This window comes from Metarhizium robertsii (genome assembly GCF_000187425.2).
Source record: "Metarhizium robertsii ARSEF 23 chromosome Unknown MAA_Scf_6, whole genome shotgun sequence".
NCBI lineage: Eukaryota > Fungi > Ascomycota > Sordariomycetes > Hypocreales > Clavicipitaceae > Metarhizium > Metarhizium robertsii.
The window spans coordinates 1,100,883-1,122,173 of record NW_011942204.1 but is presented as its reverse complement, the minus strand read 5'-3'; the positions used below and the strand labels follow the sequence as shown (position 1 = coordinate 1,122,173).

At 50.3% G+C, this 21,291-nt stretch overlaps 6 protein-coding genes across 6 annotated transcripts; 2 read left to right on the top strand and 4 right to left on the bottom strand.

Annotated features, from left to right (window-relative positions):
* Positions 1-1,374: 1,374 nt before the first annotated feature.
* MAA_06493 (Ubiquitin system component Cue) lies at positions 1,375-2,034 on the bottom strand (the record flags this gene model as incomplete). Its single annotated transcript, XM_007824491.1, has 2 exons — positions 1,375-1,659; positions 1,765-2,034. The coding sequence occupies 2 exons, from the start codon at positions 2,032-2,034 to the stop codon at positions 1,375-1,377; spliced, it is 555 nt and encodes a 184-aa protein (XP_007822682.1).
* An 847-nt stretch (positions 2,035-2,881) lies between these two features.
* On the bottom strand, positions 2,882-5,635 carry MAA_11333 (Peptidase cysteine/serine, trypsin-like protein; the record flags this gene model as incomplete). The annotated part of the gene is made up of 8 exons (XM_011413321.1): positions 2,882-2,947; positions 3,010-3,151; positions 3,213-3,422; positions 3,476-3,809; positions 3,869-4,305; positions 4,612-4,756; positions 4,840-4,947; positions 5,518-5,635. The coding sequence occupies 8 exons, from the start codon at positions 5,633-5,635 to the stop codon at positions 2,882-2,884; spliced, it is 1,560 nt and encodes a 519-aa protein (XP_011411623.1).
* A 94-nt stretch (positions 5,636-5,729) lies between these two features.
* Positions 5,730-7,140, bottom strand: MAA_06494 (NOT2/NOT3/NOT5 family protein; the record flags this gene model as incomplete). The annotated part of the gene is made up of 6 exons (XM_007824492.2): positions 5,730-6,053; positions 6,117-6,615; positions 6,664-6,760; positions 6,817-6,828; positions 6,889-6,972; positions 7,035-7,140. The coding sequence occupies 6 exons, from the start codon at positions 7,138-7,140 to the stop codon at positions 5,730-5,732; spliced, it is 1,122 nt and encodes a 373-aa protein (XP_007822683.2).
* Positions 7,141-7,562: 422 nt separating this feature from the next.
* Positions 7,563-9,135, top strand: MAA_06495 (Mob1 family protein; the record flags this gene model as incomplete). The annotated part of the gene is made up of 2 exons (XM_007824493.1): positions 7,563-7,778; positions 7,849-9,135. 2 exons carry the CDS (start codon positions 7,563-7,565, stop codon positions 9,133-9,135), a joined length of 1,503 nt encoding a protein of 500 aa, XP_007822684.1.
* Positions 9,136-9,699: 564 nt separating this feature from the next.
* MAA_06496 (c6 zinc finger domain containing protein) lies at positions 9,700-12,038 on the bottom strand (the record flags this gene model as incomplete). Its single annotated transcript, XM_007824494.2, has 4 exons — positions 9,700-9,955; positions 10,053-10,852; positions 10,910-11,625; positions 11,921-12,038. 4 exons carry the CDS (start codon positions 12,036-12,038, stop codon positions 9,700-9,702), a joined length of 1,890 nt encoding a protein of 629 aa, XP_007822685.2.
* Positions 12,039-19,491: 7,453 nt separating this feature from the next.
* Positions 19,492-21,043, top strand: MAA_06497 (MOSC domain-containing protein; the record flags this gene model as incomplete). Its single annotated transcript, XM_007824495.2, has 4 exons — positions 19,492-20,376; positions 20,445-20,556; positions 20,627-20,735; positions 20,797-21,043. The coding sequence occupies 4 exons, from the start codon at positions 19,492-19,494 to the stop codon at positions 21,041-21,043; spliced, it is 1,353 nt and encodes a 450-aa protein (XP_007822686.2).
* Positions 21,044-21,291: the final 248 nt, after the last annotated feature.

The following is a 21,291-nucleotide window of genomic DNA, read 5'->3' as shown; positions in this document are numbered from 1 at the left end:
TTGATCATCCGTCGAGCCTGCAGGTGGAATGTTTCGGAAGGCCTCCCAGTCTGAGCCAAAGTTGAATGCGTAGCTTACCCAAGTTTGCGAAGTTGACGTCAGCTTGAAAAATAACGCAGGAATAGACAGACCAGGGCTGTATCTTGAAATACCACGGGAAGTGCAAAAGAAACCAAAAAGAGAGGAAAAGCTCAAGATTAGGAAAGTCGAGGATCGAGAGGGCTTCCGTGAAAGTATTCACATTGGTTGGCTTCGCATAAATCACACGTTGACAGGGACCAGCGGACTGGACCTGGGGAGGATGCGGGACCAGCCAAGGTGTCTGGTGTCTGGTACACAAAATCGCACTTGCAGTTTGCATGTGGTCCCCGCGGTGACGCAGCGGGTCGTCTTTTAATGGCGCCGCTGCAAAGTTGAATGTGGCTGAGTACTTAAGTACCTAGGTACGCAGTAGTTAGTTGATGAATACGCACGTCATCGCAACTCAATGGTTTATTGCACAACATTACTCCGTCCATACGGAGCATCTAGGCTGCTAGGCAGGCACGTTTATACAGAGTGAACGGAACATTTGCTGGTTTTGGCCGAGACTCGGCACCCGAGCGGCCTCCACCACGGTCCATTCCAGCAGACACTCTCAAGGCATATCAAGTACCAGTCTCAAGCGAGAAATGCCAAGGATCTACTGCGTACGCAAGCAAGTTCCTCCGTCACGTCGACTATGTGGTCTCAACTCCCTTGATCCAAATCCGATCATCAATCGCTTGATGATTGTTTCATGACGCCTTTGTCGTTGCTATTTCAGGGACCAGGTCCTTGTCAAAGTATTTGGTACTTAAGTACAGAGTACCCCGTACCTGACACTTACAGAATACCCCTCCAAACGTGGCGACGTTGACAGTCAAGATCAAAGACAGCTTAATTCTTGACGCGCTTCTCTTGTTATAAGCTGCTTAGTAAGAAATGCGATCCTTCACTGTCATGGCGCTCAAGTTTACATGATACTTGCTTGTTCCCAGCCAGGATTTAGACGGTCCCCAGCCATACCTACTTATACACAATGTAGACACAAACCTACAGTCTCATTCTCAACTTCATGTCAACTTCAACAAGCAGCTAGTGTTGATTGTCAAAAAAGCCCACCAAAAAAACCCTCACATACTATACAAATTCCGGGTACCGGTCAAGAGTTTCTACATTGAGCTGTCATCGGAACCCCAAAGGACAATATTAAGCCACCTTTATTGGTCGCAGTGGTTCCCCCAGCACTGGTGGTCAAGTGACAGCATAACCGAGTGAATTGCATCGCTGAAAACAAATATATTCGTCGTACAAAATATACCATCTCTTCCAGTCCCATCTCACCCCCCTTAATTATTTTTTCTCCGCTGCAATCTTGGCTTCCATCTTCCGCCGCGCTGCCAAGATCATCTCATCTCGTCGTTTCTGCAACGACGCCTGGCGTTCGTCCCGATTCGAACTCCAGCCTTTCGGTTTGGCGTCCTCCTCAAATGCTGCTTCAGTAATCTTGCTCTTTAGGTTATATCGCGTTATTAGGTCTGGTTGTGATGGCTTGTCGGCTTGTCTCGTCGCAGAAACAGTGCTTGCTCCGGCCGTAGCTTGCCCTGGCGGAGGGGGTGGTTGGAACGTAACAGGAGGCTATTTCATACCCTATGTTAGCCGACATCCCCAGATCCCACGCCCAACCCAGATCCCATTGGCAACGCATTCCGGTGCATCTGCAGATGAGAATGATGTGCTTACAGTCTCAAGCCGCCCAGCCAAGATTCGCTCCGTAGTATTTTGAATACTGCCCCCATTACGCTGTAAATCCCACAAGATGCTCCGTCTTTCCGCCTGGGGAAACATCTGTTGTATCCGCTCTACTGCTGTTTCTCGTGACCTCCGTACGTCCTCCGGTGACCTTGTCGGCCGAGGTGTCTGCGTTCCGGAAAAGAACAGGTATCGTATTATGAGCCCCGACAGGAGTAGGATTCCTGCCAGGTATGGCAGCGATATTTGTTCATTGGCCATGCTGGGTCGCGGGAAGCCTGTGGGCGGAGGAACAAACCGGTGTCACTCGCCAGATTGGTTTGCCCAGTCAGGTCGAGTGGCAAAAGTATCTCGCGTGAGACTTATGCAGCAGCGTGGTGGTGGTGCTAGTTTAACTGATAGCAATGGACAACTAGCAAGCCACTGACCGTTGTGCCCTTATAGGTCGACAGATCGATGATTCGTGGATAGAAATAAAGGAGTGAGGTCTATAGAGCACGCGATGTGAAGTGGTCGGACCACAAATGTTCCGTGCCAACGGAGCCGCTATTGACGGTGTGCACCTGGTAGTAATGTCTGGCTTAGTAGGGTGGTGGAACCTCGGCTAATAATCAATAACTGGTTCCAAGTCAGAACCACCTGCACCACGGAAGGCACACCACACTCTCTTTTATCATACCCGCATGACGTCCGGGGACAACAGAGGGGTATGGGGCAATCCGCTTCTTCGAGAAATATTTTCTCACGTTGTGCACTGATATCTCCAAAGCTTAAGAGACAGATATGCTTTGTGGCAAGCATCACTGCATCACGTTCACGTCACTGGCTGCTCGTAGCGTTTCCATGAAACATTGCCCAGGAACGTCATATATTGCGGAGCGGCAATCGTATGCTTCATATACCATAAAATATGGCAAAAAACCTGCCGATAACAACCTGATAATGCATTCCCAGCCCTCCGGCCACCGAACCAAGTTCATATGCCGCAAAGAACCATTGCCCCCGTTCTTTTGTGGCAGAACGCCGACCGGTCCTAAGGACCAGCTATGAAGCAAACCCGATTTCCACTGCATAAACATACACCATCCTCCGCCACCCGTGCCCTAGTTTAAGATATTGCAGGCGGTTGGTTCAATGTAGTATCCAAGTCGCCGTAGAACAGAGTGAGCTCTCGCTAAAACAAACCAAGTTAGCCATCAACGTTCTAAGTCGTGGAAGCTGTATGAAGTTCTTTACCCTGTCCTTTCGCCAGTTGTCTGTATCCCACACAATATAGAATCCCCGCTCGTGGTTTGGGCTCAGGATCTGTGGGGTCATGTGTTCATCTTTGGTGAGCCATATCTGATGTTTCTTGTGCCATCTCCAGTTTCGAGAATGCCTACACACGTTTGTTAACCCAAGGTACACACCAAAACTACTAGTCCAAAGTTTCGACCTACAATTCTACCGCTGCCATCTGCTGTTTGACATCTGCGGGACAGCTGTAGAATATCCAAAACAGAGTTTCTTCGTTGAAATTCTGAATCTTGCTTTCAATTGGCTGGACGTTCGTCACATTGTAGCACTCTGGAAGTCGGAACTTGCTACCATTAACTGTCGGCCGAGGGGGGGCATCATCAAAGAGCGAGTAAACTTGTGTCGAAATCATCCTGCGCTTTGTTAGTGAGACAAACTGCGTAATTGGAAGCTGGAACATTCTCACTCTTGCGAGTTGATATCAAGTCCAATTGTGATGGGATCCATGCCAACTACCATTGCCTGGTAATCCGGGTAGTTGTTCATTAATGTCCGCAGTCCTTTGATTCCCCATTTGTCTACGGCACTCATTCCGCCAAGAGGATCTACCGCGTCCGGGGCCTTGTTCTCCTTCACATCTCGTAACTTTGCAATCGAGTCCTCGTTTCCGATTGCTCCTAGGGGGTTTTGATTCGTGTCATCAACAGTAGATTTGCCTAAGCCGTCTTCCCTGGAAATGGGTTTCTGTCTGCTATCGTCGTCGGCTCCCAGCCGCTTCGGGTCTTGGCCGCGGTTTAATGCTACAGGTATCAGCTCGCTTAGTCAACCTCATCCGAGAGGATCTTGGTTCACGACTCACCAACTCCGGGAGGCGACCGCACATCGTTTGCCCGACTATTGGCGGACAAAGCATTTAGAAGGCCATTACCCCTCTGCGCTCCTGACGCTCCTTGTTGCGATCCGAACGCCAATGACATCAGATTTCCACTTCGATCCGACCCAATCTCCCCATTTCCAGCTCTATTTAACGGAGGAAAATCATCAACGCTACTTGGCTGTCCTTGGGAGGCTGTCGCCATATTCCCTTGGTTACCAAATCGAAAGGAGGTTTGGTGTAAAGGCAAACGCGATGAGCCTGATGCGAACAAATCATCCTGGCCTCCTTGCTGAGATGAGACGGGAGTCGATTGATTTCGTTGAATAGGCCCACTCAAGTTTCGGGATGCTCCCGACGACCACATCGATGCAGGGTTGGCGTTGTTGAGCTGTGAGTTGTTCGACAGCGACGGGAACTCGCTGTAAGGATTGTCAGCACGCGTTCCCTTGAAGTAAGCTACGAACAGAGGTATCACGTCATGGTGACACCCAGAGAGAGAAAAAAAAAGGTTACCCCTTGACAACGGCGGCATAATCCCAGTTGGATGTTTGTAGCATTGGTGGCTTTAGTCCAGCCAGTCCGCTGCATATGCCTGTCGTGGTCTGCATGTTCAAAAAGCAACAAGATGAGGTAAAAGGCAGAAGAAAATCCAGACGAGGGCGGCGTTGGTGACGCAGAATGGAAATGGTGAACAAGAGGTGAGAAGACAAACGGAAAGCACGTACTTTAAGTCCAACGGAGTGGCAGGTTGCGACCCGCTCAAGCTCTGCGCAAAACTCACATTTCCTCCCATTTGCCGGGCTTGATTTTGGAATCCAGCACCTCCCATCGGTATATTTCCACCGAATGCCCAGCCAGATCCGTTGTTTGCTAATTTCGTAAATGAACAGTGTCAGCCCTCACGGTCGTGTGATCGACGGCTGCAGCTTCTTAACGCCGGTACAAAATCATACCTAGCTTCCCGTTTGGCAGCCGGCTCGATACCGATCGTCCTGGTAGTTGAGGCTGTTGCTGACCGCCAAAATTGCCAGGCATGCCTCTGAGAGACTGCGGCACCGTTCCTATTTCCAATGTATCGCGTTAGTCCGGTTCCTTGACAGCATCTTTTTTGTTGCCCAAGCAGAACGCATTAGCCTCTAAATGTTCAAAGACTAATGCGCCAACTGTTGACTATACGCTGAAAGAGCCCAATGCCCTCTAATACGATATGATCGTCAATCGCTTGATCTTCATAGATGGCCCAATCTTCGCTCTTTGCAGGGCAAGTAGCCAGGCAAGAGATATAGCAACTCCTTTCCAAATCTGCGGACGAAAGTCTTCCCCGTCATGCACCAGCTAGCATAGCACTCTGGCCAAAGACGGGGCCGGGCGACGTAACGAGGTGGCAGGATTGAAGATCATGCGGAAGAAGACTTGGGCACGTCCTACCTGGCCGATTCATAATGTCTTCGTAATCGCGTGGAACCAATATTATAATTCGCGTCGCAGAGAAATCCGTATTCTATTTGAAGGGTGTTGTTCGTCTGGTATGTAACGTGTGCGTTGCTTTCGCCGTTTAAAGGTTGAAGATTGCTTAGTCCCCGATCTTGTGATGGAATCGATCTTCAGAAAGGCTAACAAGGCTAACTTACCCACGAAGTCGCTGGCCGGATTCAAGTGGGTCCGTGCCGAAGGCGGCTCCGGGCCAATCACGCTCACACGCTTGTGCCAAGGCTGACGGCAACTCGCAGCAAGATCCCAGTGGGACATGACGACGTCAACGTAATTTGCCGTCATTTCTTCATCCAATATATCATCAGTCTCGTTGGGGATTTGATTAATTTCGCTTGCCCTTCATGGCTGCTCAATTGATGGCATTGTTAAAGCTCCGTACAAAATCTTCCTCTACAAGCCTTCGCCCTATAAATATAATTTTGCCTTGCTCTGGTTGCACCTGCGCAGTTTCTGGGGCGTCGGTCAGCTCAAACACCTCCCTCACACCCTGCAACATCCTGGCCGTCCCATCTCGCAAGACTATGCGCCCCTTGGATCGATGAATCTCGAACGCCCCTTCTTTCTCGCTTCCCGGCAGTTTGTTGTCCCACAGCACAGAGCGTAACCACTTGTCCACCTCGGCCACCTTACCTGGCAAGAGGGAGGGCACTGGAATTGACATTGTTGATATGGTCTGGTCTGCTTAGCCAACATGACTCATTCTCTAGTAAAGGCAATGCTCTGTTCGCTGACTTACGGGATCGAGATGACTGTGGCCTTTGAGCCGTTCATTCGCTTCGTTGAATTGGTCGTATGCATGCAGGTCAAGTAATAGTCCTTCTAATTGGGGCACGACGCTCTTCTCTGTAACATGCAACTTTGCTAGGCCGTTGATGGATTGGATTCGCGCCTTGACAAGCTGTAACTCGGCATCTGTAGCAAGGTCTGACTTATTAATAACGATGACATCTGCATGAGATATTTGCACATGCGCGGTCGTCATCAGCGGCCCGTGGTCATCATGGTCTTGATGCCCCTCAACTTTCCCAGTCGGATCATCCAAGCTGCGCAGAATATTTTTCGCGTCGACCAGGGTAACGATTCCATCTAAATATATCGTGCTTCCCAACCCATCATCTACCCAAAACAACGGCGCGATGTTGCCTGGGTCTGCGAGGCCTGTGGTTTCTAAGAGGATATAATCGAATGCGCCCTTCTTTTCCATAAGAGACTCTATGGCATTTACGCCCGTATCCCTGCCAAGGTTAGAATCGACTGTTTGTCAACCCCATACCACCACCTACTTGACTGAACAGCAAATGCAGCCGTTTCCCACTTCTAGCCATTCTTCCACCCTATCATCTCCCTGGTTGACGGTAAGAGACTTTTCAATGTCCAGTGCTGCTGAGGTGTTAGAATTCATTTATGTGGGATGGATCACTGCTTCGTTTGCGCACAATCTCCAAATTCTGCGAGGCAAGAAACGAGGATTAGCCCAGTTCCGCTGAAGGTGAATTCAAGACACAAACCATTCATAATAACGGCAATTTTCTTGCCATGTTGAGCCGTCAAGATGTAATTCAACAGTGTAGTCTTTCCAGCTCCCAAGTAACCTAATTTTGCATCAGCAACACGCGTACTATTCGATTCTCCCTTTAAGACTGAGAGCACAGACCAGTCACAATTGTAATAGGGACTTTGACAGTAATTTCTTCACCATTTTGTTCAATCTGCCCCGCAGTGTCAACCAACTCTGGAGGGGCATCGTCATCGAAATCCATTACGGCCGGCGATGTTCCCTATATACGCGACGAAAGAGGATCAATCAGAAGATCAAGGGCGAGACTTCAGTAAAAAAAAAATACAAAGGACAAAGGTAATTCGCTCCCCAAATGCAAGCCGCGTCCACCAATTCGTTCACGTGGTGGATCGAGCTTCATGGCAAGTCTGGCTGGCGTTGTTCACGTCGCCTCCAAGCATGCCCCGCTAAGCCGCTTGTATCCACTTAGCGCAGGTTCCATGCATTTACACAGCACTCGCCGCCAGATGCACCTATCAAAGACAAGCACGCACACGATCAAGCGAACAAGCGCCGAGCCTGTCATTGCCTCTGGGCGGGCATCTGCAGCTTGTAAACAACACAACGACAACAATTGTTGGCCATATTTCTAAGAGCTCCAGCAATCACACAACAGTACCGACAATGGCGCTGGCTCCCAGTTCGCCTCGTCTGCCGAGCCCTCCCCCGCCCGCCGAGATCCAAATCAGCCCAAACTCGCCATCAGGAGGAGCACCGGCAAGTCCTCATGCTACACAAATGGAGCAATCCGTCTTGGATGCCAATTCCAGGCGTCGCATACATCCGGGGACAAAGGCTGCTGATATGGCTGCCGGGCCACCTTTGGTGCCTCTGAGCGAGGTGAGAAGCATCGTGGCTCTATTCACACAAATATGTTGCAATCCATCGCTGACGAGCAGCCTCTCGCCAGCTTGATTCAGCCTTTCAGTTGCAGGAGCATCTTGCTGCCCTGCATTACGACCGCACAGCCTCTGGCACGCAAGCGATAACGCGCGAGACAGCTCACCAGCTCACCCAACCTCCCGCGGGCATCGATCGCACCATCTGGCTCTACGAGCTTTGTCGATTCCTCATCTCCAAATGCAACCAACTCGTCGTAGGGTTCCTCTTCGACACCCCTCCTTGCAGTGCGCAAACGTGTCCCGAGATGCGAGCTTCCGAGTGGCAGTTTCTATGCGCGGTCCATGAGCAACCCAAGAGCTGCTGCGCCATCGACTACTGCTGCCACACGCTCGACTGGGCAGCCAACGTCGTGTCCGACCAAAAGCTCTTCCCCAGTCGGTTCGCAGTCCTCAGCGATGCTCACAGCAAGAATGCCGGAGTGAAAAATCTCGTAAATGTATTCAGAAGACTACACCGCATTTTCGCCCACGCCTGGTTCCAGCACCGCAGCGTATTCTGGTCCGTGGAAAGCCAGACCGGTCTGTATGTCTTCTTCAAGACGGTGTGCGACCAGTACGATCTGCTCCCGGCTGAGAACTACAAGCTCCCACCGGAAGCCGAGGGTCTCGAAGCGCCCCCGATCGAGGCCGAGGCCGACAAGCCCCCGCCAGCTATTCTCAAGCCGGCATCACAGCAGCGGCCTGCTGGAACAGAAGATGACGGTCTGCACCCCGGTGGCCGCACCAACACTCGAAGACACATTAGGAGTAGTCCTTCGACAGGCAGTGCCGTGACAACCGTAATAGAAGCGGACGAAGAAGACACAGACAACGTTTCCAACAAGATGGAAAGTCTGCACATTTCTGACACTCGCCCAACTGGCCAGGAGCCAGAAAGCGCAGAAGTACCTGTCATTGTTGAGCGCTCCGTCATAGAAGGGGCTTCCAAATCAGAGGAACAACACCCTCCAGAGCCAGTGGAGCCGCCGGCACCAGCGGAAGCGGAAGTGGAAGCAGAAGCAGAAGAGGCAAATCAGACAATTGTAGAGCCTGAGCTCGCTAGCAATCAAGACGAAGACCAAAATGAAGAGTCCAACATTCCCCTTCCGTCCGCTGAAACCGATACAAGACCGTCCGAACCTCATGTCGAGGAATCCTCTTCAGAGACAAAAACTGACGATGAGGAATCAAAACAACCGACAGACGAAACCGCCCCCGACCCATCAGAGTCAGCTGAGGAGGAAAAGGAACCAGCCAAGGAGACCAAGTCAGAGGACATGGCTGGAGAATCTGGACACGTCCCTGATCCAGAGTAAACAGCATGACACGAGAATGAATGACCTGGTGCATGGTACATTACCCCCGGGGAGTGGTGGGATGTTTCCAAGTAGGATAATGGTAGTTGTAGCGTTACAATCCTCGCACACACACCTTTCTCAAAATTCGGGATTCCTCTTACGAATGAGAGCATATTGTATAATTCACCAAATTCGAACAGCGATCGTGTTTCTTAGGCCTCCAACTTGGAGGACTTTGTGACTTGCATGGGATATTTTGTCGCGAATTTGAAAACAGCTCTAGAAAAAAAGACGCGAACCACCGGATTTATATGATGTTTGACACGTAATAAGCCGTCTAGTGGAAAACACTTTTATTATGTTCAACACGCCAGGTATTTGTATCCTAGCATCTATCAGGGGAATAATCTTCAAGCATCGCCATGCTTCCTAGAGAACGCCATATTTTGTTGTTTACAATATACAAGAAATACCCTACCAGTATAAAGGTAGGTAGAAGTCCTCCTTTCATCAGTAATATTAGGTCCTGTTGCTCTTTTGTTTCTCCAAATTTTTTTCACACGTACAACGCCAATATCCAAATCAAGACATGCCCGTCACATCGTTGCCCGCTGTTAGGGCTAATTCGGCGGCCTCCATCTTGGCAAATAAATGGCGGACTTCCCGAATATTTTCCTGTTGGGCGTTCACAGCTGCTGTGTTTCGCTCGTCTGCAAAAGTGCGAATTGCTTGCAATATTGGAGTCAACCCTTCGTCGTTTGGTAGCCACCAATGGGCACAGGACGGGTCACGGAACAGGTGCGCCATTTTGATTCGTCGTGTAGTAGGGTGTATAAATCTTGAACATGGTGTTAGACAGTGACTCTGCAGTTCTTGTTTCAAGGCAACTAATGCATTGCGCCGCCGGTTCTGGTTAGGAGACGGGCTATACTCACCCCATTGTGTCTAGTAGAGCAAACTTCCTGCGAACCCACATCTGGTGACGAGAGTCTCGCGGCAGGAAGAGAGCAGCAATGGAAATACAAGGCTGCAGTGGTATTAGGGCTCCCTTGGGTTTCAGTGGCCAAAATTCTACAGTCTCGAAATACTGGCATATGGTGTAGGCATGTTTTGCCATCTCTATAAAAACCTGTTCCGCAGGGATGTCCGACGATTGCGATAGGTGCATAATCATGATAGAGGTCCATTCAGTGGTTATCAAGGTATTTGTGAAGAGTGGCTGCTCGTAAAGAAGACCTAGCATGTACGGATTCACGATGTCACCAGGAACCACGTCGCGTTGGTAAGAAAAGTCCGTGACCAAATATTCCGGCACCGAAAGGGCGGCATCCCAGGTCGATTTCCACTCGAGAAGTTCGTTGGTTATTCTCTTGTGCTCCTTGGTGAAGTCTTCGGGTCCTATTTGCCCGCGACTACCACGTGCGTAGAGCATAGACATATCGTACGATATGGAGCGAAGTTGAGTAGATCGAGAACTAATTTTCCAGCGAAACTCGTCGGGGCTGGCGCCAAGTTGCGACTCGTTGTACTCGTTCATTCGGTTGAACCACTCCCGTGGCAGATCAGTCGGGAACCCACCCATAATGGCGACGTAACAGTCGTAGCGGGTGTACCAATCGATGCAGGCTCGTCCAACTGGCGTGTGCATAACCGTGTCAGGGGTGAATATTTTTCGAATAACTTGGAAGGCCGCTTTTTGATGTCCCATGAGATTAATCCAATCACCAAAATATTCCTGTAGTAATAGTCAGCATCTCTCTCCTTGCCGTGTCAGGCTGCAAGAAGAGCTTACTTCTATGGTCAATAGCTGCAGAATGGTTATCAGGTTCAGGATATTGTTCATCTCCTTTCGATTTATAGATTCCAGGAGAAGTGTGACACTTTTATTGTAGTATTTCAAGAAGTCCTGGAGTTTGCCAGCGGGATTCTGCAGGGTGGCGTGATATGTTGCAAAGCCAACAACAGCATTAAGAAGAGGTTCGTGTTGAACAGCTAGAGAAGGCAGAATAGTACCAAAGAAGTCATCAGCATCGTGCATGATGCTATAGTGAAAGCTGGTGATATTTTCCACAAAATAATTCAGGTAGTGTTGGTAGTCCAAGGGAAGATGCGACCAATCGGCACGGCCATCCGTAGGTATGTTTAGGTCAATGGACGGGGCCACAGTCACACTGCTGCCGCCAGTCGATACTGAAGGAGAAGAATCTTTGATTCCGTCCGGTGATAAGCTTTCAGTGCTTTGCCGCGTGGTGACGTTGCGATTTGAGGAACCTGTGGCTTTGCTTCCTGATAGTTGAGAATCGGACCTCTCTTCAGAAGATAATTCTTCAGGTTCGTCCTCGTCGAGGATCGTCTGAAGGGAGTTTGTGACCCGGTCCATATCAGCGTCGTCCCCCTCATTCGATGATTTTGGGCTCGTCTTCTGAGATGTATTATTGTCTTTGGACTTGGAGCTTTTTGAAGCTGGCGGGTCAGGATAGACGCAATCACGGTTGCCCTTTTTACAACCTGATGGTTATTAGCACTGCGACAGGAGTTGGGTTTGGGAAGTAGATGGCACCGTAGAAGAATACCCTCGGCTTGAGAGTTGCATCTACTCACGTTCACATATCGGACGGGTCTCATCACACTACAGATACTCGAAGCCGTGGTTAGCATGATTCTCTGACTTGGCAATACTGTTTGGAGCATGGAGGTACTACCTTTACGCGCCTGCTCCGGCACATGAAGCACCCTGACCGTGTCCGTCGATGTTTGACATGATCAGTTCCAAAGGTCGGACCCGTGATAGACTTTTTCCTACCTTTCCCAGTCTTTGACGCATGAAGATGGGATTGGTCAGGATACGTTCCCAAATGTCCCAAATTATGATATGGGTTTTGCATCATCGTGCCTGATATTGGAACGTGATATCCTGGCATGGTGGACATGCTCAACTCTTCGGGATTGCTAGGGAAATAACCTCCCACTCCCGACATTGATGTCAGGAAATGGTGATAATACTCATCCATGACGACTTCTTGGGGATGATGTTAAGTGATGCCGGTATATATGTCGATGGATGCAGCCTTTTCCAGCACCGGGGTGTATATACCATACTCAATAGGGCAAACAATGTGTTTCGCTGCAGAGGTGTGGGCTTAGATTGCCACCAAGCGGAGCTATACCGCAGCAGTCGCGTAAAGTCTGGGGGAGATCCCACAGTTATCCAGCCGTGTCATGGAACAGAGGATGTATCAACTCCCGCTAGGGTAAGCAGAGTCAGCAGCAACACCCTTTTTTGACGAGGACGGCTTCGGGGACTGACTGTTTTGGCACCGCCGTGGGTCTGCCTTGATTTTGTTTGCCGTGCTCAAGGCAAAGAATGTAACCAGGCGTGCTAGCCCTGAAAAGATGGTCACGGGATCCGATGGCATTAGACGTTATCAAGCGTGAGTTCAAAGATTGCCGGTTCTGATGCCACGAATCGGCCGCAAAGCCCAGCGACGATGTTTGGTAAAGAAGCGGAATGGAGGTGGCTTGTTGTTCCTTGTTGTAAGAATGTGACGACAATCAGTCCGGAGGCGCGGCGGGAATTTGAGATCTTGCAGGTGTGTCTGAGAGATGTATCTTTAAGCAAGGAAACCAGGCAAGGAAACCATTTCCGAACGTTTTCCAGTTTACGGAGACGTCGTAGGGGCCAGCTCGTACATCAAAAGTGGGTGCTGTCCTCCAGACGGGCGTCTGAGGGGGGGAAACACCTTCCTTCGAATAGCATCAACCCCCTGTATAGTGACGGAAGCAGTGGTTGTGTTAGATGGGGCACATGACAGGGAGTTGCAGTTACCCCTGGTAGCCTTGTCCAAAAGTGCCAGAACACAACTTGTCAACGGCAGATGCCCGGGTTGGTCCGCACAACCACCAGTCCGCCACACTCCGAAGGTCAAGGTAATTAAAGTGGTGCGTTGCTTGCAGGTATGACCCGATATTGAGAACCAGAAATGACCTTCAGGAGTCAGTTTGACTCTTGTGAACGTCGTCGTTGGCAAGGATGATGGGTATCTGTAACTGTAGCTGCCAACGGCGGCAAGGGATGAGGCACAATATCTTCGTTGCTCGTGACAGGTTCACACCAGATCCTGGATTCGAAAAGAAGAGAGTAACACACACAGAAAAGGAATAAATAAATAAAAGAGCCCAAGCCTTGAGCCGGACGCGTCATACACAAGCCGGAGGACCCTTACGCGATTGAGGATGTCTTGTAACGGTGGTCTTTTGCGGGTATAATATGATGTGGTGTGGCGTGGAGACGGAGCTCTTCGCTCCAAGGTAGTAGGCGGATTCTCAGTTAGTTACGGCCACAGGTCGTAGAGAGAGAAGTGAGAAGCATTGGCCTAGATAGATATTCTCAGTCAGAACGCTTGCGACACTACTCGGGCACCTGAATGGTCGCAGCGGCCGGGCAAGTTGGTTAGGTACCCAACAGAGGCAATGGGTGTTGGAATCGAAAGCTCTACCCCTTGGGCAGCTGACGTTAGGCAGCATAATAAAGACGGATATTTTAGAGCCAGGTACGGAATATGTAGTACTCACCCTCGCTCGCAACCCTCTCCCTTCTCAAGCTGGACTACAGTTTTGCCAAGGACAGATCCCAACTTGATTCCAAAACACACGGGCAAACACAGTGGATTGTTAGCTGATTGAGCATGGCAAATGATATGGATCCATCCGCTAGATAAATGCCGGGCAGATAATAAGACGAGTCAAAGCAAGCCTCGACTCCATTTCTCATAGATACAATACAAGGGCGTATTATAGTATCCGAAGGGGCGGGCGAACGGGCTGGCCAACGGGCTTGAACCGGATATTATCACAGTATGTATGTATTGTGAACGGCATCGGTAGGCTGTCCCGAGTATGCAGGCCAAAGTTGTGAAATGTCAGTTGTGATAATTGCGTTGCTCGGCCACAGGAACAGGAACCCACAGGTGGTTCGTTCACTACTATCAAAGGTTCAAAACCGGTCAAGAGCCCTTGGGTGTATGCAGAGAGAGGCTTGCTTTCGGCAGACTCAGTCCAGTGTCGGGATGAGAGGCGGAATGTCAGTTCCCGGAAAAAGCAAGTGATCTCCAGTACATTCGACTGCCAGTCCATCTGCTCCAGTCGGAATGCCGGCCTGTGGGGGGTTCATGGACAGAAGCCTTGCAAATGAACATGGCAAGGATAGCCTACGTGCTCCTCCAGACAATACGACGTGATGGTGGTACTCCACCATCTCCTCCATGCTAACCCTGGTGGAGCGGCTGTCCTGGGGCGGCTGAGACTAATTTGAGTCGATCTTGAAAGCCAACTCTGGAAACTCTGCGGATGTAATTGCAAAGCCATCCGCAACGTCAAGGGTTGATTCATCCCACAACAATTGGTCGTCCGCAGTCATGCATAAGCTCAGCCAAGCACAATGGCTGGCGCTTCCGAACACTGTTCTTTGATATATATACTTGTTGACGTACTTGCTCCAGATGGAACTCCAACTCCTGAGGTGGACGAATACGTACAGCGCGTAGAAAGGACGTACATGCTGCAGAGTCAAAACGGACCATCCCGTCTGGGTTTACTAGGGTCTCCTTGTAGGGATTTGTTTGCAATAAGCCGCGATTCCCATGTGCTTCCATACTCCGCGTAGGTGTGGTTGGATGATCTCTCAAATGCTTAATTCACCGTGATCCATGCCATGTGCAGACTAGCCCGGTTAGTAAGGCGGGCAGGATGATTTCATCGTGGCGCCTCTGACATCAAACAGACAGGGCTTCCACATACATACATAGTACATGTGTATCCATATGAAGTCTTTCGTAATACTTGGTGCAGATACTCCATACTTGCACTTTGACGTCCTGCGTGAGCCACTGCAAATACATATCTCCCGCTGCCGCAACGTGGAAATCTGTTGTCTTTGGTGACTGGTTTTGGGCTGGTTGTGATGGTGCTGCCATCTCAGATGATGCGTCGTGAAGATGTTGCTGTTCAGTAGACTCTCTGTAGCAAGGAGGTCTCGGCCTGGATTGCGACCCAACCACCATGTCATAGCAGCGGGACCAGTGCTAGGACTTTACGGTGCTTTCCACTATTCCTACTTTCAAGTTCTCGACGTATTGTGGAGGATCTGCCAAGTCGAGGTTGGGTATTGCGAGGCTGCTTCCGTCCACCTCTTCGGCCATCCATCAGCATACTCGTTCGTTTTCTCAGGTTTGCAGGAGGTGCTGGTTGCTGGGGCTCATCTCATCCAGTCGCCGTTATGCTTGTTCACCTGCCAGTGCTAATCTGCGAAAGTTCCTTCGAAAGTTCAAGTGTGTCCAGGAGCATGCAACCGCAGTGGACGGGTCACTTCATTTCTCCTGCCACCGGCACTCCGTATCCCCAGGCCCCCAGTCTTGGCTCTACGGTGTGGCTGCCAGGTGGACAGACTCTTTTCATATTCTTTGCGCGGTCAGAACGGCATGGCGTCAGTGCACGGCGGTACGAAAGGTGCAGAAATGGTGCGAGTCAGAAGCCTGGCATTGGCATGCTGGAAGATTGACAGGAACCCGCGGCTGCCCCGATGACTTGGTTGAAAGAACGTCCCCGTGCCCACTCATCCACAGAAGCACCTGTCACTCAACTGCCTCTCGCTCGGGTTTGGTCTAGCTAACTGCCAGGTAGTAGTCCTGGACCCTGCTGCGGTTCTCTTTTGATTCGGCATGACAGACGCAACACAGGACTGGCCTGTTCGTATGCACCATGCTCCGCAACAATGTCCACCAGTCCTCTATCCGAAAATCAGCCGTCAAGTGTTAACACCTGGTACCTACTCTACGGAGTATGCTTAACATCAACGACGGTTGCCCACTTACTTCAAGTTACCCCCCCACAGGGCAACTCCCGTGAATTACGTACGCAAAGTCGATCGGCGGCTTGGCTTAAACTACCCAGGTACTTTGTATGTAAGTGCGGCCATGCTGAGATACTACTAGTTACCAACAGGGGTAGACGCAAAGAAATGTCAAGCACCTGGTTCCTCTGCAAGACAACTCCAGAACAAGGGCCGAGACTGCAGTTTTTCGTGCCAATGTCATCGTGGCGCCGTGATGTCAAACTTAGCCGCATTAATAGCCAGTATTAGCATGTTGAGACTAGCAGTAGTATCAAGTGTACGAACATACATACATACATACAAAGAGATAACATCCTGGCGCCTGGGCAGAGGGGAGAGAGCTAGCTGGTCCTGTAATTACAGCCAGGCAACCAGAATAACACTATACTTTGGGCAAGGACAAGGATTTGATGAGTAGTATCCGCAGCATCTTACGTTGTTGCGGCGGCTATCCAGCCCTCTTTATGGAGTACGGAGTACGGAGTACTAGTACGATGAAGCAGGTAGAGTTCTCTCCGACAGGGGTTCTGTAATGATCCGGCCATTCTAGAAAACATTCGTACTACAATCAGACCTAGGCTGGTTAAGCTTAGCATTGGTCGCAACGGTCCCCTATCGTCAAGCGGTTCTCTAGGGCTAGCTCCTGGATGATTGTCAGGACTCTGTTTGCGCGTAGCTGGCAAATACCGGTGGCCATCTGCAACTCACCACTGGAGGCATGCTGCATAGATATCCTCCGCCTGAATACAGACGCTGGAATTGGCAGACTGGTCGCGTCCGAATGAAGTTCCTCTGCCCAGCAGGGTTCAATAGATTACCGCTTTGTGTTGAGTCTGTTGACAAGGAAACTTGCCATGCTGGTTGCCACGATCTTTGTCACGATAACTAAAAAATTGTGTCAGAAACCGCACTGCGCCCGGATTATTACCTGAACTTATCCGCCTGTCGTATGTGTCTGAGTCACCCTCAATACTATATATAAGTGAATAGAAATGTGTCAAGATATGCATGTATGTAATACGCCTGCAACTTAAGGTTTGACATTGGCATGTCGAAGACGGGGATAGTTTCGTCCAGCGGCAGGCAAGAGATGGACAGATGACATTTACATAGTACTACTCCATCAACCGCTAAGTTCGGGCCCGGAAATTTTTCAATGCTTCCGACGGGAGCTGCTGTGTCCTCCAGGGCCTGGAAGTCCCGGGCATATAAGACTCCGTCTTGTACAATACACCAAATTGACTGAAGGCGCGACAAAGATGTTGATGTCCAAAACAGTGCAACCGTACAAGGCTCCACCCACTCAATCGGCGAAGTGATCAAAGCAGACAGGGGCGATGCTTTGAAGGGTCCCCGACCGCGCAGAGTTTGGTCACTTAACAGACAGATGCTATCACCAGGGATTCGTAGTACTGATGGCATTCACAACAAGCTGCGTGGCGTGCCAGTTCGGGCCTGAAGTGGATGATATGACATGGAAGATTGAATTCATGACAAGTGGCCTCGCTCCATACGCTATGGTTGCCTGATTTGTCTCCAATGTTTCGTTTGCACCTCTTGTAATAATTCGGAGCATGCTGCTGATATGAAACTTTGTTTGATGTCCATCTCGGAAACATCTTCGGTCGAAGAAGACCGCCCTCGGGTCTTGCGAGCTTCATGCCTTTTCATCAACCTGCCTCATCCGTTCGGTTTTCCTTTTTCCTCGCCTTTAATATCAAGCCAAGTCTCCGCCCCGGGGAGGCACTGTCTCTAGTCCCCTGGTGTCGTCTTCCTGTTCGTTGTTATCTCGGGCCCTGACAAGTTCAATGCATCCTCTGCAGGCAGGCCCATGATATGGATCGATATTCAGCAGCTGTGGCGCTGACTCTGGGCGCTAAACACGGGGCGGAATCACGCCGACATACACCACCGTACATGCTGTGTACCTCCACCTCCTAATGGCCCAGAGTGAGAGAAATGTGGTTTCTGCCGCGGAAAGTGGCACGGACAGGCAGGCATGGTGTACGAGTGATCGGCCAGATCCTACAGGTCCAGGGATTGATCATCCAGGAGCGTCGAGGGTCCATGCCTCGGAACAGCGGCTGGTGTGCAGAAAAAAATCACTTCGATTCATGTGATGCTTGCCCGGTAGAATATGACAGTATGGGTCATACAGGGTGATTTCAATTTGAAGAAAGGGGTCAATTAGCTCCAAACAACAGAGCACTGTAGTTGTGTGATGTCGACGGACTTGGCCGGGCGGAGCAATCCGCTCATGGTTTGCGTTGAATTCATGTCATGGATGGACTCTGTGGTGCTGTCGTGGTGATGGCAAGGGAAGAGCTGGATTGGGGCCCACAGCTGTGCATGATTGTTGATTGAAAAAGGAGCTGTCAGATCCAGCCTTCACTCAGGCTCGTCTGGCAAAGAGATGCTGTTGCACTTGAGTCCTTGGCTGAGGACGAAGCAACAGTCCGAGGCCATGTAAGTCATCGTTTTGGAGGCATTGTGACGGGCAATCACATCGTGCTGGTGTGGGTTGCCAGGATGTTGATTCCAGCCAGAGTCTCCGACTGGACGACCAGACACAACAAGCGCGGCGGGGGTGCTAAGTTCGTGTAACCTGACGGCTTGATGATGTGCGAGAGGTCGACCGTGCATGGCACCTCGGACAAGCAACGTTAATTGCTGGAGGCGGGAATAACAAGATATCCCGCCATCAGCCGTCACAACAGGGTTGGGTGTTGTTGCTGTAAAGGGAGCCCATTACCACCACCATCTACTTTACGGAGTACGGAGAAGTTACCCAGGTTGCCAGGCAAGCACGCACCTTGGTCATGATCGCACCTACCCTGCGGCGCAAGCTGCAACCCAATGGGGAATGGCCTTGCAGTGCGTGACGCATATGCCCAGTCCTGGGCGTAGCAGATAGAGAAAATAGAGGCAGTGTGAAAAGAACAGTAGATGGAGAACAAGAATGCAAATTTCAGTACTCAACACTCCCTTGAGCACCTGAGCGGCTTCATTTCTGCTCAAGCTCAGTACTTTATGTCGTCGTTTATTGCATAGCCAGTGCTCCGTACGGACGTGAAAATTCTCACCAGGCCGAACTCAACACCCCAGCATTTCCACTACCCTAGAGTCCGGCAGCGATTCAACAACGTCAAAGCAACACGTCCCAGTCAGAAATAACGACCAAAGGCCCAACGCCGAGACTCGTCTCTAATGGTCAGCGTTTACGCAGTGACGGTCTCATTCCTGTGACGTGGATAACCAAAGTTGAACCTCGACTCAGGTGGAGCTTCGCCTTGACGGTTTCAGGCCTTTGTATTCAGGGGCCTTGAACATCAACTTCCGTCCATGCATCTGAATTATCTCATAAATCTAATCACATTCCTCGAATCGCCACCCCTGAACAAAATCAAGCTACTGCGACCTGACCACTCGCACAAATCACTTGGCTGAAGGGCTGACCGCGGGGCTTCATAACATCGCCCGGCAAGATGCTCTACCTTTCCAGGATAACGAGTCTATTCGACTACGGCGCCATTTTCCTCATGGTTGTCACCATCATCGTCTTCCTGGTTCCGATTCTTATCCTATTCCCGCCGGTGCCTGTCGACCATAGTGATGCGTTACGGCAGACACATAGCAAACTTGGCCGCCCGCAGCGTGAGAGCCACTTGCGTTCGCAATATGATGCCAGACATAAGCCGCAGGCGGGAAAGACACCGAAAATCGAGAGTCTGTACATTTACCCCATCAAATCGTGTAGAGGAATAGAGTTGGACAGGGCCAAGGTCTTACCCACCGGCCTGGAGCACGACCGCCTCTACACGTTTGCTCAGTTGAAGCCCAAGTCTACATCCGCCGTTACAGAACCAGGTGCACAGACGGACTCGAGCAGCGCGTGGGAATTCTTGACACTGAGGCAGCTGCCGCTCTTGGCCAACGTCAAGGTTGATATATGGCTACCGGATGCGGGCAAGAAGAGCAGACTTCTGGGCAGCCTGCAAGGCGGGTTTGTTGCTGTCCGTTTTCCCTGGCAGGAAAGGGGCTTCCTGGGCTTGGTACAACTTCTTGTTGCCAAGCTTAGTCGCGGTTGGAGCGCGGTTCCGGAGAAGGAATTCATACTGCCATTGGAATTCCCATCCAAGCAGGAAATTGATGCAAGAGGCTATAAGTTTGCAAATGTCAAGGTGTGGGTGGACGCTCCCTATGCACTTGACATGTCCAACGAGCTGCCGGCCGAACTTGCCACGTATCTTGGGGTCAAGCACTCGCTGGGTATCTTCCGATCCGACCCATCTGCTCGCAGAAAAGTATTCCGAACTGCTCCGGGAAACGAGATGTCAGGTCATGCAGCGGAGATAGATTTTCACGATGCAGTAAATTACAACGTCCCCTACTACCACCCCTGCCTCGCCCCCAAACTAGCAGTAAACTGACATCATAGTTCCCGGTACATCTGCTCAATCTGACAAGTATTCGAGCGCTAGAGTCAAAGATTCAGAAGGACAGATTCATTGATCGCATTGACGTTCGACGGTTCCGGGGCAATATAATCGGTACTTGACCAACACAGGCCCCTTGCTCCAGATAAACTGCCTCATACTGACTCACAAATAACAAACCTAGTTTCTGGCTTAAAGGAATATGATGAAGATGACTGGAAATCGGTCAAGTTCAAACATCCCGGCAGAAGCGAAACAATGAGCAGGTTTGATGTCTCATGTAGAACTGTGAGGTAAAGTGACATTCGTCCAGATGGGAGAATGATGCCAGGAACACTAACATGTGGGATGAAGATGCAAGCTACCAAATGTCGACCCTGCCACGGGTATTCGGCACATTGTGGAACCAGATCGTGCCCTCCGCAAGTATCGGGATATTGATGCCGGTGCTCCTAAGATGGGCTGTCTTGGCATGCAACTCTTGCCTACATTTCCAACAAGCAGTAATCTAGAACAAATGGAGTCTGTGCTGGAAGTCGGTATGGAGGTTGACGTTCTCGAACGTGGATCTCATTTATACGTCAAACAAAGCGCGCGGTGATGGACAATGTGATCCCAAGGTCAAGGCTACAAAGAGGTCCGAATACTTAGATTAGAAAACTTAGATAAACCACTCCATAAGTATACCCCGTAAGGGGCCAATAGATAATGATACCAAATATCTGCAGGCACATGAAGCTAAAATAAAGAAATAAACGCTCTTCGTCAATATCCCGTCCAATGATCTATGTACAATACTTCTTCATGTCACTTTCGTATCTCATGATGACTTTAAACATGTCTACATCG